At 60.8% G+C, this 15,998-nt stretch overlaps 1 protein-coding gene across 1 annotated transcript in view; it reads left to right on the forward strand.

The window, feature by feature from the left end:
• The first annotated feature begins 1,486 nt into the window (after positions 1 to 1,486).
• Positions 1,487 to 15,998, forward strand: part of COL20A1 (collagen type XX alpha 1 chain) — a 24,659-nt gene continuing 10,147 nt past the window's right edge. Inside the window, exons 1-18 of the mRNA XM_021677828.1 lie at positions 1,487 to 1,568; positions 3,558 to 3,668; positions 7,391 to 7,534; positions 7,683 to 7,826; positions 9,061 to 9,219; positions 9,545 to 9,664; positions 10,144 to 10,308; positions 11,048 to 11,206; positions 11,442 to 11,611; positions 11,890 to 12,019; positions 12,769 to 12,914; positions 13,005 to 13,128; positions 13,290 to 13,429; positions 13,888 to 14,017; positions 14,497 to 14,639; positions 14,803 to 14,935; positions 15,276 to 15,418; positions 15,620 to 15,749. Coding sequence (XP_021533503.1) covers positions 1,487 to 1,568; positions 3,558 to 3,668; positions 7,391 to 7,534; positions 7,683 to 7,826; positions 9,061 to 9,219; positions 9,545 to 9,664; positions 10,144 to 10,308; positions 11,048 to 11,206; positions 11,442 to 11,611; positions 11,890 to 12,019; positions 12,769 to 12,914; positions 13,005 to 13,128; positions 13,290 to 13,429; positions 13,888 to 14,017; positions 14,497 to 14,639; positions 14,803 to 14,935; positions 15,276 to 15,418; positions 15,620 to 15,749 — 2,473 coding nt within the window. The remainder of the gene's footprint in view (positions 1,569 to 3,557; positions 3,669 to 7,390; positions 7,535 to 7,682; positions 7,827 to 9,060; positions 9,220 to 9,544; positions 9,665 to 10,143; positions 10,309 to 11,047; positions 11,207 to 11,441; positions 11,612 to 11,889; positions 12,020 to 12,768; positions 12,915 to 13,004; positions 13,129 to 13,289; positions 13,430 to 13,887; positions 14,018 to 14,496; positions 14,640 to 14,802; positions 14,936 to 15,275; positions 15,419 to 15,619; positions 15,750 to 15,998) is intronic.

Below are 15,998 nucleotides of genomic sequence, written 5' to 3' on the forward strand. Positions count from 1 at the left end.
AGTGTGGGGGAGGCTTCCAGGCGGGGGCCAGAGTGGGCCTGGGCACTGGGGCTGATGCTGGAGGAGTCGGGAGGAAGTGATGTGCCCCCCCCACCCCCGGCCACCAGAGGCACCCGGCCCGCCATCTGTCCACACGTGGTGGCCGTGGTCCCTGAGATGCCTGTCCCGTGGTCCCCGCTTTGGGGCCAACCCAGAGGAATGAGGGATAAAGGTGTTTGGTGCCGTGGGATCCCTGCCCTGCGGCGACGGGGTCCTTCATGCTGGGACTCTGTGCCCCCACTCTTGGGCTGTAGCTGGGAAGCGGGGAGAGCCTGGGGAGGGGAGGAGGCCAGGGGTGGGCCAGGGGGTGGGCTGAGGCAGTGACGTCAGAGGGACAAGGACCTTGATAAGCCCTCGCCTCTCGGGGCTGCGGCAGGACCAGAGTGGGGTGAGTGTCTGGGGACCCAGGGACGCCACCCTCGTCCAGAAGGTTAGTGACTCGCCTGTGGTCCTGGGGGACTGGGTGATGGGGAGGGCCACCAGGGGTCTGCCCAGGTCTGTGATCGGAGGATGATCTTGCCTTTTCAAAGAGGCCTGGGGCATTGAGGGCAGACTGTGCGGAGGGTTCCGGTTCACAGCCATGATCTCTGTGCCCCTGGGAGGGGTCCCCCCGAGTCAGGTTTCTGGGGAGCGGAGGGGTCTGGCTTCAGAATGTGGATCAGGAGGGGACTCTGGGGACCTGGAGGGTCCAGAGCCCATGCACTGCCGTCCAGCCCCCTGCAGCCCCAAGGGTGCCGGCGAGCTCAGCAACTCTGCACCGCGGGGCTGGCCGCCACCTCCCTGGGGGTGGCTGGGGTCCCGAGGTGCTGTGCTGTGTGTCCCTTCCGCACTGTCCGCAGAGGCAGCCCCCCAGGCCATGTGCAGCTTGGGGATGGAAGGGTGACCCCAGAGGGCTCCCTCGGGACCCCAACCCTACCTCCAAGGACCTCTCAGCCCTGCTGAGAGGCTGACTGGGGCCAGTCCTCAACCAGGACACACCCTCCTGGGTCTGGCAGAGGGCAGCTGCGTGACCCCAGGGGTTGTGCTCAGACTGGGGTCCCAGCTCTGACGCCCCTCAGCTGCAGACAGGGTTTGCCCCTTCCTGGCTTCATTCCCTCCCCAGGCCCCTTGGCCCCGGCAGCGGCTGTCCCAGTTTGTTCTAATGACGAGTGAGTGACCAGGCCAGCAGTCAGGGCCCCATGCCGGCCTGTGAGAATGTCCTGAGGGCAGGATGCAAGACCAGAGGCTGTGGCTGGGCCAGACGCACCCGGGAGCAGGCAGGGGAAGGGCAGCTGACCTCTCACCCGAGAAGCACCTGCCCCGCCTTGCAGGACACAGGTCCGCTGTGGACAGGGCATGGAGCAGCTGTGGGGTCACTGCATGTGGGGTGCCCGGTGTGGGTGGAGAAGCTCAGGAGTGGTTGGATGGACGGGCGGACGGACGGCTCTCCTCCCACAGGCAGCGCGCCATGAGCGCCCCCGTGTGCCCCCTCCTCGGGCTCTGGCTGTGGCTGTGGCTGGGTGTTTCCCTGGGACTCGGCCGGGGACAAGGTAAGGACACCGGCGGTGCTTCCTGGGAATGTGGCGCCGGTCCGTGCCCGACCCACCCACTCCGAGGGGCCTCTGCCTCCACTCCTGACGCTCCGCCGGCAGCTGTTGTTCGAGTTGAAGGCGTGCTCGAAGAGGAAAGACAGGACACCAGAGGCCACCTGTGTCCTCTGCCCAAAGCACCACCCGCGGCTTTTTGCGGGACCTTCGGCCTTGCCGTCAGCCCAGCGCGGGGAGGCTGTCGCGTGCTCTCTGACAGTTACTGACACGCTTGGCCCTGAGCTCTGTCTTACATTCATGCTTTATTTTGAATTATTTCAGGACACCTCTACAATGTAAAACTTCCAAACAGCCCAAGTCTAGAGTAAGGAGGGAAGCCCCCTTTCCCTCCTGTCCCCCCAAGGAGAGCACCGTTCGCTGCCCTCTGCTCCTGCTTCTGGTCCTTTCCCTGCTCACTGGCAGGCACAGGGAGAACACAAGGCTGCCTGGCTCTCCCCACAGCGTCTTGTGACCCAGTCTGATCGCTTCCCTTTGGGAGTGACACTCATCTCCGTGTCTTTGGAATACCCCAGAAGGGACGCAGTGCGGAACGTGGTGGACGTCCTTGCCGAGCTCCCCACGAAGGGGGCCGGCTTGGACTGATTCTGGGAAGGCCAGTCTGCGGCTGCCGACGCCCTGGCTTTGCCTCCGGCCCGGGCGGCTCCCGGCGACTCCTGTGAGGGCAGGAGACCTGCCTCCTCACTGGTTGAAGCTGCCCCTCCTGGGCGACTGCCCGAGTCTCGCTGTGTTTGACTCACGGTCCCTGTTGAGAATGCGTGCACGGTAGAGGGGCATGCCACACGGCCACACCTCGTGTGGAGGGAGGCACGGGTCTGCTGACCGCTCTTCCTCAGTGCTGGTTTGGCATGCAGACTGGCCGCGGTCATCAAGCGTGTCCCTGGGTCCCCGTGGCCCTGACAGGATTACGCCACAGTGGGGCCAAGTCACTAGTGAGCCCACGGACACACTGAGCAGGGTCCCTGCGGACTCTGGGCAGACCTGGGTCTCCCGGTCCCAAGGAGGGAAGGGTGGGTGGGGGCCCACATGTCCGGGCTGCCTGCCCCGGGGGTGACCCTGGTGAGGGGGCGCTCCTGGGGGGTTTCCCACTGGCAGGCCCCCCACTGTCTGCCCCATGCCCCACCAAGGGCCCCTGACATGCAGATCCCGAAGGCAGCTGGGAATGTCTCCCCCGACGTGTCAGAGGCACCACGAGACACAGAGGGCCCTTCATGAGCAGGAGTTGGGGGGGTCCCGCTCACAAATGGCTTTTCATAGCTCCCCCATCAGGCATTCCTGCCTTTCAGCCTGGTGCTCCCAGGAGCCGCTGGGCACATCCGGAGGCCCAGTCCAGCTGCTTCTCCCTGTGAGCCGTTGCTCATTGTGTCTGCCCTGGGCGCTCCCCACCCCTGCCCTTCTCCCGTGCCCCAGCTCTCATGGGGCAGCCAGAAGAAGCCCATCTCTGTCCCCCTTTTCCAAAAATAGCCACCCCTGCCACAGAGCTTCCGGAAGCTTCCCCGGGAGGCCAGGCCGTATCCCAGGCCTCAGTCCTTTACTGCCCCTCCTCCTCCTCCCAGGATGGCCACGGACCCCACAGCGCTGTGTAGACTCTGCTGGGGAAATGAGGTGGCTCCAGGCCCCGGGGCAGGGGCCATGTGGGCTCCATGCTGCTGGTCGCCAGTGGGGCTGTTCCTACTGATCCTGGATGCTTGCCTGGGCCCCAGCTGGCAGGGTGGGGGGCGCCCCTCACAGAGCGGGGCAGGCCTCCCTGGGTGGGGGCAGTCTCCTCACTGGACCTACCAGGTGGCCCTCGCCCCTGGCCCTCGCCCCTCGGAGGGCCCGGTCCCCCTTCAGCCCCAGACGGGGCCTCAGGTTCTCCTGTGTCCCCCTGCTGGGCCCCCACAGCTGCTGGGTGCTGTCCAGGGTCAGTCCTGACCACCGGTCGTGTCCCCCCAGCGAGCAGCCGCCTGAGGCTGGCTGTACTGCCCGAGGACCAGCTGCAGATGAAGTGGAGGGAGTCGGAAGGGGGCAGCCTCGGCTACCTGGTACAGCTGAAGCCCAGGGCAGGTAAGGGGCCGGCGGCCGGCGTGCTGGTCTGTGCCCAGCTCCTCCATCCCAGCACCCATGTTGTGAGTGGTGGGGAAGTACCGCGGGAACGGGAGCAGGGGAATAAGTCCTATGAAGTCCCATCCCCACCTCCAGCTCATGCCGACGGCGCTGTCAGTGCCTTTAGAAGAAACAAGGACTCCCTCCTCGAGCTTGGATCCCTTTCAGAACTCTGCACGCCAGCGAGCTGGCATCTGATGGGCAGGATTAACTCACATTTTACAGGAGGGAGGCCACGAGCACCCCCAGCGTGGTGCTGGCTGCTCGTCTTAAAAAGTTTTCAGCAATCGGGGCATCTGGGTCACTCAGTCGGCCAAGCGTCCAGCTCGATTTTGGCTCAGGTCTGATCTCAGGGTCATGAGTTCAAGCCCCATGTGAGGCTCCACTGGGTGTGGAGTCTGCTTGAGATGCTCTCCTTCTCCTTCTTCTGCTCCCCCCACCCAAATAAAAAGAAAAAGAAAACTTTTCAAAAATTGAGGTTTGACACCCACAGAAAAGCCCGCGAACGGGAGTGCGTAGTTGCAGAAATTGGCAGAAAGCCAATGAGCCTGAGCTCCCCTCCCAGAGTGGGAAGGTGCTCCCCCAGCCCCCCTCAGGCCCCTTCCCCATCGCCATTCTGTCTCTGCCACCAAGAATAACCCCCTTTCTGACTTGGGGGCTGTTTTCTGGTATTTTGATTAAGCCAAATTTACTTATCCTATTTTTCAAATCTTTTTTATTTCTGTTAATTTTTTGGGCTACTTATTCTATTAGTCACGGAGAGAAACATCTTAAATCCCCACCGTGCTAGAAATGTCTTCCTCTGCTTGTCTCGCCAAAGTTTGCTTTGTATGTTGAGGCCACGTTTCAGGTGCACACAAGTCTAGATCCTTCCATCTTCTTACTGGACGGAGCTTTCCTGCTGTGCAGTGCTCCCGTTCTCTCTCGTCAGGTTTCCCTTACGCCCCCTCCACGGCCAGGGCTGCTGGCTCCACTGGGCGTGCCTGCATGACATCATCTACTCAGCCTTCCCTCACCTGGCACTGTAGGTGCACCTTCTAAGGAGCACGTGATCCCGTGGTGCTCGTCCAATGTGACCATCTTTGCCTTTTAATAGAAACATTTTTTTCCATTTACATTTAATGAAATTACTGACATATTTGGATTTAAATCTATCATTTTCCTATGTTTTCTTTTTGTTATACTTGTTATATATGTGTGTGTATTTTTTCTCTCCTTATCCTCTTTGAAACTCAATTTTTATGGAAAAATTTAAACACCTGCAAAAGAAGAGACCAACCATAGTGTAATGAAGCTTCATGTTCCCATGATGTAGCTTTGACAGTTATCAATATATGGCCACTATTGTGTGATCTCTGTCTCCAACCCCTTCTATATATTGCATTATTTTAAAGCAAATCCAAGACATCGTATAATCATATAATTCTGTCTATAAATATTTTAGTAAAGGGAAGGACTCAGAAATAACTCCAGTACAACTAGCATGCCTAAAAAGTGAAAATATTTCAGAGCTACCATTAAATGTTTTGTTGTGTTCTCATCTTCCAACTTGTCTGATAAATATTTTTTACACTTATTTTCTTGGAATTGAGATCCCAACAGAATCCACACACTTTATGTGGTTCCTAGGTCTCAAGTAATCTTCAATTTATTTTTTTAAGGTTTCATTTATTTGAGAGAGAGAGAGCACGAGCAGGGGGAGCAGCAGAGGCAGAGAGAGAAGCAGGCTCCCCACTGAGCAGGGAGCCCGATGCGGGACTCGATCCCAGGACCCTGGGATCATGACCTGAGCCGAAGGCAGACGCTTAACCGACTGAGCCACCCAGGCGTCCCAATTATCTTCAATTTAAAATAGTTTTGTCTCTCCCCTTTTATTTGACATTTATTAGTTGAAGGAAGAAGATTGCTGGTCTTGTGGAACATCTGACATTCTGTGTTTTGCTGATGGCATCACCATGGTGCCACGTAGATCGTTCTTCTCTCCCTGTACCTCCTGTAGATTGGCAATTCCATCCCAGAAGATGGTCAGACTCTGGTTTGGTTATATTTTGTTGACAAGTGGAGGTACACAATGCCTGGTGTCTCCTTTTTTGAGAAGTGACGTCTTATGAGTAGGTGTGAGTGGATTGAACACTTTTTATTCCACATCTCCATCAAGGCTTCCAATCATCACAGTTGCATTTATCTCGTTTCCATGCATGCTATTCTGACATCTTCGTTAAATCTCAGGACACATCTTAATTATTGCACTTATATTGATTCAATATTAATTCAGACCAACTCACATACTCACCCTTTATCTTTATTTCTTCCAGAGTCTCCTAATCTGGGATTTTTTTTTCCTGCCTGAAAATAGTGTTTCCTATAGTCTGGGTCTGCTGGGTGCCAGTTCTCTGGGGTTTTGTTTTTTTGTTTGTCTGAAAACGTCTTCATTCTTCATTCTTGAAAGATGCTGTTTCTGGGTATAGAATCTTGAGTTGGCACTTGCTTTCAGCACTTTGAAGAATCTTTTTATTGTCATCTGGCTTCTGTTGTTTTTCTTGAGAATTCAGCCACCACCCCAGTTGTTGCTCCATGAGCTGTGAGCCGCTCTCTCTCCTCTTGACAATGCTTCCTTCTGTTTTGTTCTTAGCACATTTAGTCTGATGTGCTCGGTGTTCACCTCTTTTTATCTCACTTCGGACTCATGTGCTTCTTGAGTCTGCATCTTACTCTCTTACAGTTTTGGAAAATTCTTTAGCCACATCTCCTCAGATATGGATTGTGCCCCGTTTCCTCTCTCTTCTCTTCATGGGACTCTACTTACACACATGTGGACCCTCTCCCTGTTCCAGTGCCTCTGACTCTTTCTTCTATATTTTTAATTCCTTTATTTCTCCATTTTTTGGAAGATTTTATTTATTAATGGGAGAGGGAGAGGGAGCACACAAGCGGGGGAGTGGCAGAGGGAGAAGCAGGCTCCCCGCAGAGCAGGGAGCCCGATGCGGGGCTCGATTCCAGGACCCTGGGATCATGACCTGAGCTGAAGGCAGACGCTTAACCCACTGAGCCACCCAGGCATCCTATTTCTCCATTCTTAATTCTGTGTTTTCTATCCTGACCTGTATTTCACTATTTATCTCTTCATTTATGTGTAAGAAGCTGTTAAGTCATTCTTTGAATTCCTAACTTCAGTTTTTTGTTTTTCCATTCCAGAATTTCTATTTGGAAAATGTCCATTTGGTTTTTACATTCTAGAATTTCCTTTTTATTGTCTCTAGTTTGATACCCAAATTCATAGGCTTATCTCTAAGTCTTCAGACTAGTTAGTATAATTAATTTAAAGCCCCTTGACTCCATTGTCTGGAAAATCCGTGAGTCTCTTCCTATTGTCTATTGTTTCTCTTAACTTTCTGTCACTTCCTCTTGTTCCTTGTACACCTGGTTGCCCTTCATTGAGTGCCAGCTGTTGTGAAAACTTATGGAAATAATTTATGACCTTATGTAACACTGTCTTACTTCAGAAAAAAATTGTGTTTGTTTCTGACAGAGGCAATTTGAACTAGCAGTTTTGGGTAATCTTTTTAAATTTTAGATGTCGAGAGTATTTACCCACTCTGTGACATGCACGCACACACACATGTGCATAGACACACACCTGCCCACCTTGGTTGTCTCAATCTCTCTCCCCACCCCCACCCCAGGGGATGCGGAACAGGAGGTGATGTTGACCACCAAGACCCCCAAGGCCACGGTGGGGGGCTTGAGCCCCTCCAAGGGGTACACCGTGCAGATCTTCGAGCTCACCAGCTCAGGGAATGCCCTGCTGGCGCAGCAGGAGTTTGTGAGTAAGTCCATAATCCTGCACAAGGAACCCAGCCTCAGAGTGGGTGTGTGTGTGGAAAGGAGCTGTGGCCCCCCTCCCCATGCAGCCCCCCAGGCCCTGCTCCCACCTCGGGGTGGGGGACCCTGACAGCCCCTCGCGTCTTTCTGCAGTTGAGGATCTGAAGAGTCACTCTGTGAGCAGGAGTGGCCAGATGCCGCTGGAGGCAGCTGTGGAGCCCATGCCCTCCCACGTGGGGAGCCCAGACCCTGAGCCCCGAGTTGCCTTGTCCCCAAGCCAAGACCCACCCACTCCTGGTGGTGCAGAGTCGGGTGAGGGTAAGTCACCTTCCAAGGTTTGCTCTTCATGCGGCCGGGATGCTCTTCCTCACATCTGACCTCACATTCCAGCTTCTCCTTGAGCATGCTGGCCGCTCTCCTGCATTCACCCAGGCTCACGGGGGCAGGTCCCCCACTGGGGGTGCGCTTGGGCCCCAGTGCCCCTTGCTGCCCAGTCTGAGTGTGGCAGGTGAGAGGTGACACAACTGTGACCTCTGCAGGACTGCTTGGCGAGGAGCAGCGCCCACCCAGGGGCTCAAGGGACAAGGCCCCTTCTCAGCCCACCACAAACCTGGAGAGGCAGAGCCAGGCCCGGGGCTCTGCGGGAACGATGGAGAAGTTGGGTAAAACCACCAGGGCACCAGCCTCTGTGGGCTTTCGGGGCGGGGGCTGCGTGACCCAGGGCAGGGCAGACAGGTGTGACATTTCTATCGGCCATGCCTCCTCCCCCAGACCCGGGATGTCTCTGACTTTGTCTCCCCATCAGTCACACTTGGGATGGAAAGAGGTATCTCCTTCCTCAGAGGGACACATCCCCTCTCTCGCCCTCACTGTCCCCCATTGGACTTGGGGTCTGCCAGGACGGTCTCCCCAACAACACAAGGCTTTGAGGGCAGGGCTGTGCCCATTAGATGGGGGTCTCCTTGCACTCACGCTACCCAGGAGTCCTCATGAGGGGCCTGTCCTGGGCCTGGGGCTCGGCCTGGAGGCACTGACAGTATAGACTCTCGGGGAGCCCCAGACCCAGGCAGTGGCTTTGTGTCCAAAGAGCTCCTAGGTCATCAGGACAAGCCACCACCCCAGCCAGCAAGGCCTCAGCCCAGAGCTGCCAACCATGCTGACTGCCCCCCCAGTCAACACCCCCTTGGCTAGCCTCTGCCCACTGGCCCCCACATTGACAACCACACACAGGGACTGGCCCTGCCAAGGTCACTGGAAGGCAGATGCACCTGGGAGTCTCATTAACCCTCCCTGGGGGCACTCAAAGTGCTGACACGATGAACCAGGGCTCACGTGGGGTTTTCTGAGTCCAGTGAGGGCCCCCAAGACGTGGCCACCTGCCACACTTGAGGCCAGAGCCCCGTGACCCCTCACCCTCCACCAACCCCAGGGAAGGAGACCCGGGGGACTGGAGCCCAACCTGGAGCGGATGGGGGCTCCTGCAGTGGTGTGGGCCTGGCCCAGCTCCTCACCTCCCTCCCTCCCCACCCAGCTAGCCCCCAGTTCCGCTGCACACCCCCCACACCTGTGGACATGGTCTTCCTGGTGGACGGGTCCTGGAGTATTGGCCACGGTCATTTCCAGCAGGTCAAAGATTTCCTGGCCAGCGTCATCGAGCCCTTTGAAATTGGGCCAAATCAAGTCCAAGTCGGTAGGTACCAGCCCCCTGCCCTGTGGCCCTGCTGCCAGGCGTCCCCACTAGTCCTACCAGCACCCATGGGAGGCCCAACTCTGAGAAACGGGAAGTCGGAGAGGAGGTACGGAGCCTCCTGGGGAAACCGAAGGACAGCCCTGCCAATCGGTATCACTGGCCGCCAACACACTGACCCCCCGCCCGGCCAGGCAGGTGGGGGCTCCCACAGGGCTGGGGGACGTTCTGGTGACTGTCCGTGTGTAAATGTGTGCCCTCCCTGGTGTCCCAGTGAGGCTGTGTGTTGGGTGGGCGGCTCAGCACCGAGCACCTGCCCCCCGCCTAGGCCTGACTCAGTACAGTGGAGACCCCCAGACCGAGTGGGACCTCAGCGCCTTCCGCACCAAGGAGGAGGTGGTGACAGCTGTCCGCAGCCTCCGCTACAGAGGGGGAAACACGTTCACAGGTGTGCCTGGGCCCCCAGTGACCCCACCCTTGGGGGGTCTGTCCAGGTCTCTGTCCCGAAGCCCCGGCTCCATCCTGCAGGTCAGCCTCCCAGACTTGAAAACCCGTATGTAAATCAAGCCGAGTGTGATGTGGGTGCTGAGCCTAATTCACACCTTCGTAGAGAGCAGGTCGCCCCTTAATTATCTTTGATGAAAACAGGGCTTTCCGTCAGGCTGTCTTCCTAGAAGCGATCGTCTCCTCTGATGGTTAGAAGCTTCCAGGAGGGGCCGCGAGTGGAAGCAGCCCCCAAGGAGCGTCTCCCGCAGGCAGAGCCCCGGGTCTCGCGGTGGTCCCTGCCTCTGGAGCCCCCAGCCTGGCAGGGCCCGGACTGACTCAGTGGGCCCTGTGCTGGGGTCCGGCCAGTGGAGTGGGATCGGGCAGGGAGGGCGCCGGGAGGGGCGCGTGGGGCCGCACGCCCTTGATTCTCGATTGCCCAAGGCCTGGCCCTGACTCACGTGCGGGAGCAGAACCTAAAGCCCGGAGCGGGGACCCGTCCAGAGGCGGCCAAGGTGGTGATCCTAGTGACGGACGGCAAATCCCAGGATGATGTCCGTGCTGCTGGCCATGTCCTCAAGGACCTGGGTGTTGCCGTCTTTGCTGTGGGTGAGCAGCCCCCGGCCCTCGGCTGGGGTTCTCACAGCCGCGGGGGGCAGTTTGCACTCCCACTTCTTTGCCCCGGGGCTGGGGGTCCTGTGGCGTCTGTGCCACAGGGAGGACCCGTCCCTGCTCCGAGGAGCTGAGCACCCATGGGCGTTCGGACGGGGGACACGATGTGGGGTTCCCGAGCAAAGCCCCGAGTTCTCAGTGCCATGTGTGGATGTTCCCCCTCTGCGTGTGCCCCACGCACCTTGTCACAGGCCCTGGTGCCCCCGTGACCTCGTTCTGCTCACTTCACCAGTCACTTCTTATCTCTGTCCCTTGGGAAGGGAACTGCAGATCTGGGGGCTCCTGGGGGCAGAGTACCTCCTTGGTGCCCAGATCCCATTGTATCATGGTTTTATCCCAGGCCCCGGGTTCACGAGTAGGTCTGGGGGTGCGTGGGACTCTGAGGAAAGCACACTGGCCTCCCCCTGGCCCCAAACTCCATAGAGACCCCGGCACAGCCTGCAAGGGGCCTTTGGGAGCCCAGCCTTCCTGTACCAGCGCCCAGCCGCCATCTCTCGGGGGCCCTGTCAGGTGACGCAGTTCCGGGGCCCGTGGGATCTTGGGTACAGGGCTTGGGAAGGCCCCGCAGACCAATGGGTGACTCAAGCCAGGGGCCTGTGGTCGTGCTTGTAGGACGGGACAACAGCGCTGGGTGGGTGGGGTCAGGTGTGTCCTCACCGCCCTCCCCTGTGAGCAGGCGTGAAGAACGCGGACGAGGCTGAGCTGCAGCTCCTGGCGTCCCCGCCGCTGGACATCACCGTCCACAACGTGCAGGACTTCCCGCAGCTCGGCACCTTGGCCGGCTTGCTCAGCCGCCTCATCTGCCAGAAGGTGCAGGGCGGGAGCCGGGGCCCTGGTGAGCGGGGTCACCCTTGCTGGCTGTGGCCCCGCCCGGCCACTCTGGGCAAAGGGAGGGGGCGCTTGTGGCCCCTGGATGGGACGCCCAGAGCCCCGCGCCCCTCGGCTCTCAGGGCTCTGAGGGTGTCTGCAGCCGGGGGACACCTGCCCCCCTGGAAGTGGCCGCCGGGGAGAGCAGGTAGCACCGCTAACGCAGGCTGCCTGCTGGGCCCCTGACCGTCCCTCGCACCCAGGTACACCGGCCGCTGCCACCCCGGCCCCGGACACCGCCTGCACTCCCACCAGCCTGGTTGTGACCCAGGTGACCTCTTCCAGCGTCCACCTGTCCTGGACCCCAGCCCCCCAGCTGCCGCTCAAGTATCTGATCACGTGGCGGCCTTCCGGGGGCGGCACCCCGCGGGAGGTGAGTCAGGGCTGCACGTGACGCGGCGTCATGGAGGAAGGGCACCGGCCGTGGCCCGCGAGCCGAGGGGAGAGAGTGTGTGTGCTGCTCACGCCTCCCATGGCTGCTTGGTGGCCAAGGTCACCGTGGGAGGCGAGGACTGACCTCAGCCCCAGCAGAGCTGATCCTGTCCCCGCCCCGCACCCCTGCGCCCCGCACCCCCTGCACCTGCGCCCCTCACCCCTGCACTCCCCACCCCTGCACCCACCCCGCAGGCTCTGCTGTGGTTCCTGTTCTAGGTGGTGGTGGAGGGGCCCACCTCGTCCGCGGAGCTTCACAGCCTGATGGCCGGCACCGAGTACTTGGTGTCTGTGTTCCCTGTTGGCAAGGCCGGGGTCGGCCAGGGCCTGCGGGGCCTTGTGACCACAGGTGGGTGGGGTGGAGCCGGGCCGGGGCTGGGGGCTACCCTATCCATAGCCTCCCTGGAGCCTCCCAGCAGCAGGGGTGGTGCCGAGGCTGGCCTGGTCTCAGCCCACCTGCTGTGGGACCAAGGCCCGGTCGCTGGGCCTCTCTGACCCTCGGTGTCCTCTTCTGAGCTGCTCAAGCCTTTGTGGGGCTCTTGCCCTCTCTGGCCTGCCATGAGCCCCTTCAACAGCTTTCTTGAGACATAATCCCCACGTCGTGCAACTCATCTGTTAGTGTGAGACTCAGCAGTCAGTCTAGTCCCCGGTGTGTCCGCGGTCGACTGTGGAGTATCATCCTCACCGGGAGACAAGCTCTGCACCCCCGCTGCCCCCAGCCCCCCAGCCCCTGTCAATCCCCAGTCTTCATCTGTCTGCATGGATTTGCCATTTCTGGGCCACACGATACGTGGCTTCCTGTGGGGTTTCTAACCTGAGGACATGGCACCCCCACACTCAGGGCAGGTAGCCTTAACCAGAAACCCACAGGTGGCTGTGTTCCTCCAGAGCTGTCAGCTGGAAACCCAGCCCGAAATGAAGTCTGGCTGGGTCAGACTGGCCTGTGGGGCGTCCCCCACCCTCCCACCTCTGTCTCCACTGAGACCCTCCACAGGGTCTGCACTTACCTGGGCCCTTTGTCATTTGAGCGAGGCCCCCCGGTGTGTGTGCATGCTCTCTGCAAGGTGCTGCATTCCTAAAGTGTCCCCCCTCCCCCAGCGCCTCTGCCTGCGCCCCAGGCCCTGACCCTGGCTGCCGTGACCCCCAGAACCATCCACCTGACCTGGCGGCCCTCAGTTGGGGCCACACAGTACCTCGTGCGATGCTTGCCGGCCTTCCCCCGGGGCCAGGAGGAGGGCAGAGAGGTTTGAGGCCAGTTGGGAGGGGAGGCAGAGGAGGCTGAGCCGGGGGCAGATGGGTGGGCAGGGGCCAGCACGAGTGCCACACCCCTGCAGGTGCGGGTGGGACATCCAGAGGCGCTGCTGGACGGCCTGGAGCCTGGCACAGACTATGATGTCTGGGTGCAGAGCTTGCAAGGGACAGAGGCCAGCGAGGCCCGGGGCATCCGCGCCAGGACGGGTGAGTGCCCCGCCCCACAGGCTGCTGCCCCTGGGGCAAATGCCCCGCTCTGGCTCCTCTCAGCCCTCCACCAGGTGGGGAATCCCAGACCCCTCTGGTGGCCCCTAACCAGTTAGGGAGAGGGCACTGGCTGGTCCCTGAGGCTACGATGTGTTCCACAGCCACCCTGGTGCCCCCCAGACACCTTGGCTTCTCGGATGTGAGTCACGACTCAGCCCGCGTGTTCTGGGAGGGCATCCCGAGGCCCGTGCGCCTGTTCAGGGTCAGCTTTGTCTCCAGTGAGGGCAGCCACTCCGGGCAGGTGAGAGAGCCTGGGGCCACTGGGGGACCTGGGGTCCAGCGGGGATGAGGTGAACACAGGGCCCAGCACCCCCAGCCCCCCACACGCTGCGTTCACAGTTGTTGGGTGTTGGCGGAGCCCCCAGGCACCAGCTTTGGCCTGCTGTGGAGCCGACTCCATCCCGGCCTTTGGGGGCCCCAGTCTGCAGGGGCAGGGAAGGGACAGGTGTGAAGCTAGGAATCAGACAAATACACATAAATGACATCTGTGATGCAGGGTGCAGGGCACGGGGCTTGTGAGCCGGGCTCTTTGAGAGATGGGGTGGGGGCGGGCGAGGGCCCAGGAGGCCCCACACGTGGGGTGGGTACCCCGTGCAGTGTACATCCCAGGCCAGGGTCTCCTTCCTGCCAGGGGCTGACCCCTCCCTGGCCTGGGGAGTTGGCTCCAGGCCTGCACCCATGTGCCTGTCCGCCTTGCAGGTGGAGGCCCCTGGGAACGCCACCTCAGCCACTCTGGGCCCTCTCTCCTCCTCCACCACGTATTCTGTCCGCGTCACCTGCCTCTACCCTGCGGGCGGTTCCTCCACACTGACCGGACGCCTGACCACACGTGAGTGGCTGAGGTTAGGGTGGGGTCCCCAGGCTGGCTTCATCCCTCCCCCAGTGGATGGTTCAAGCTAAACAGGTCGGCCCAGGTGCTGCCACGTGCAGTGCTGAGCTAGGTGGGTGCACATATAACCAGACACATGTGATGCAGGGCATGGGGCCCTGGAGGGCGTGACCCGGGGCACCTCAAGAAGCAGGGCCCGTGCCCAGCCTGCAGCCGGGCACTGGGAAAGGGGAGGAATGGCATGGCTGTTGTGTGGGGTCTAGGGTCCCCTCTGCCCCGCCACGGGCAGCCACCCCCAAGTGTGGTCCCGCAACAGTGAAACCTTCACGCGCACGGGGGCGGGTCTCTGGCGAGTCGCCCAGGGCGGGGGCGTGTGGGGCCCCCATGAGCCCCAGTGGGGCACAGCGGCCACTTCCTCAGGGCTGTTGCTTGTCCAGGCCCTGCCGCCCCAGCCTCAGTGTCCCTGGCTCTGTCTCCAGGGAAGGTCCCCAGCCCGAGCCAGCTCTCGGTGACAGAGCTCCCTGGGGACGAGGTCCAGCTGGAGTGGGCGGCCGCCGCGGCTTCTGGAGTGCTCGTCTACCAGATCAAGTGGACCCCCCTGGGAGACGGGAAGGCCCGTGAGGTTGTGGTGTGGGGAGAGGAAGACCACCCTCCTGCCCCCCAGCTCCGGGAGAGCTCAGACCCTGGCGCTTCATCCCGGGGCACCCGCCTCCCTGCGGCCTGTGGGCGGAGCCCGCACGAGGACACCTGTCTGCAGGGCGCACGCCTGTCCCTTTTCTCCGCAGATCTCTGTCCCAGGGAACCTGGGCATGGCGGTCCTGCCTGGCTTCCGAAGCCACTTGGAGTATGAGATCACCATCCTGGCCTACTACAGGGACGGGGCCCGCAGCGACCCCGTGTCCCTCTGCTACACCCCCGGTAGGTGACCCCTGCTCCGCCCCTCAGCTGCATGAGGAGCAGGGACAGCCCAGAGGGACCCCAGACTCCAGAGCCGTAGACAGCTCCCTGAGTCCCTGGCCCTCTGGCCTGACCGCGGGGTCCACAGGCTCTCCCCAGACCCCCCCGGCAGGTGTTCCCAGGGGGGACCGAGGTTTCACGTCACCGGGTATCCTCTAGGCTCTCCTGGGGCTGGCCTGTGGCAGTGGCCCCGTCCGTGCTGAGGCTAGGAGCAGCAGGACGTGGTGGGAGGGCGTGTTGGCCACCCTGCGGGCCGCCCTCTCTGAGCCCCCAGGTGCTCATGGGGGTGCCTGCCTCACAGCACTCCGGAGCCCACCCTCTAACCTGGCCCTGGCTTCCGAGTCACCCAGCAGCCTGCGGGTCAGCTGGACCCCCCCAAGCGGCCACGTCCTCCGCTACCGGCTCACCTACGTGCTGGCCTCGGGCTCGGGATCCGAGAAGTCGGTGGGTCTTGGTGGAGCAGGGAAGCCATGCCCCTCATGGGCCCCTAGGTCCTGGGCGCCATGGGGGAGGCACGGCCCACCCTGTCTGCTGAGGGGGGCATGTCTTCCCTGGCAGGACACGAACAAATGAGAGCAGAGATGCCCAAATGAGCAAAGATGCTCAGGGGGAGGGAGGCTTAGGTGACTGTGTCCCCCCTCCCAGATCTCTGTCCCAGGACCCAGCAGCCACGTGACGCTCCCCGACCTGCTGGCAGCCACCAAATACAGGGTCCTGGTCTCGGCAGTCTATGGAGCAGGGGAGAGTATGCCAGTGTCCGCCACAGGCCAGACGGGTGAGTGGCACCAAGACCACCAGACCCAGCCAGACCCCAGACCCTCACTCCCATCCAGACCCCACCTGGACCCCCAGACCCTCACTCCCAGCCAGACCCCAGACCCTCACACCCAGCCAGACCCCAGCTGGACCCCCAGCCAGACCCCAGACCCTCACTCCCATCCAGACCCCACCTGGACCCCCAGACCCTTACTCCCAGGCAGACCCCAGCTGGACCCCCAGACCCTCACTCCCAGCCAGACCTCAG

Source organism: Neomonachus schauinslandi, chromosome 10 (genome assembly GCF_002201575.2).
Source record: "Neomonachus schauinslandi chromosome 10, ASM220157v2, whole genome shotgun sequence".
Lineage (NCBI taxonomy): Eukaryota > Metazoa > Chordata > Mammalia > Carnivora > Phocidae > Neomonachus > Neomonachus schauinslandi.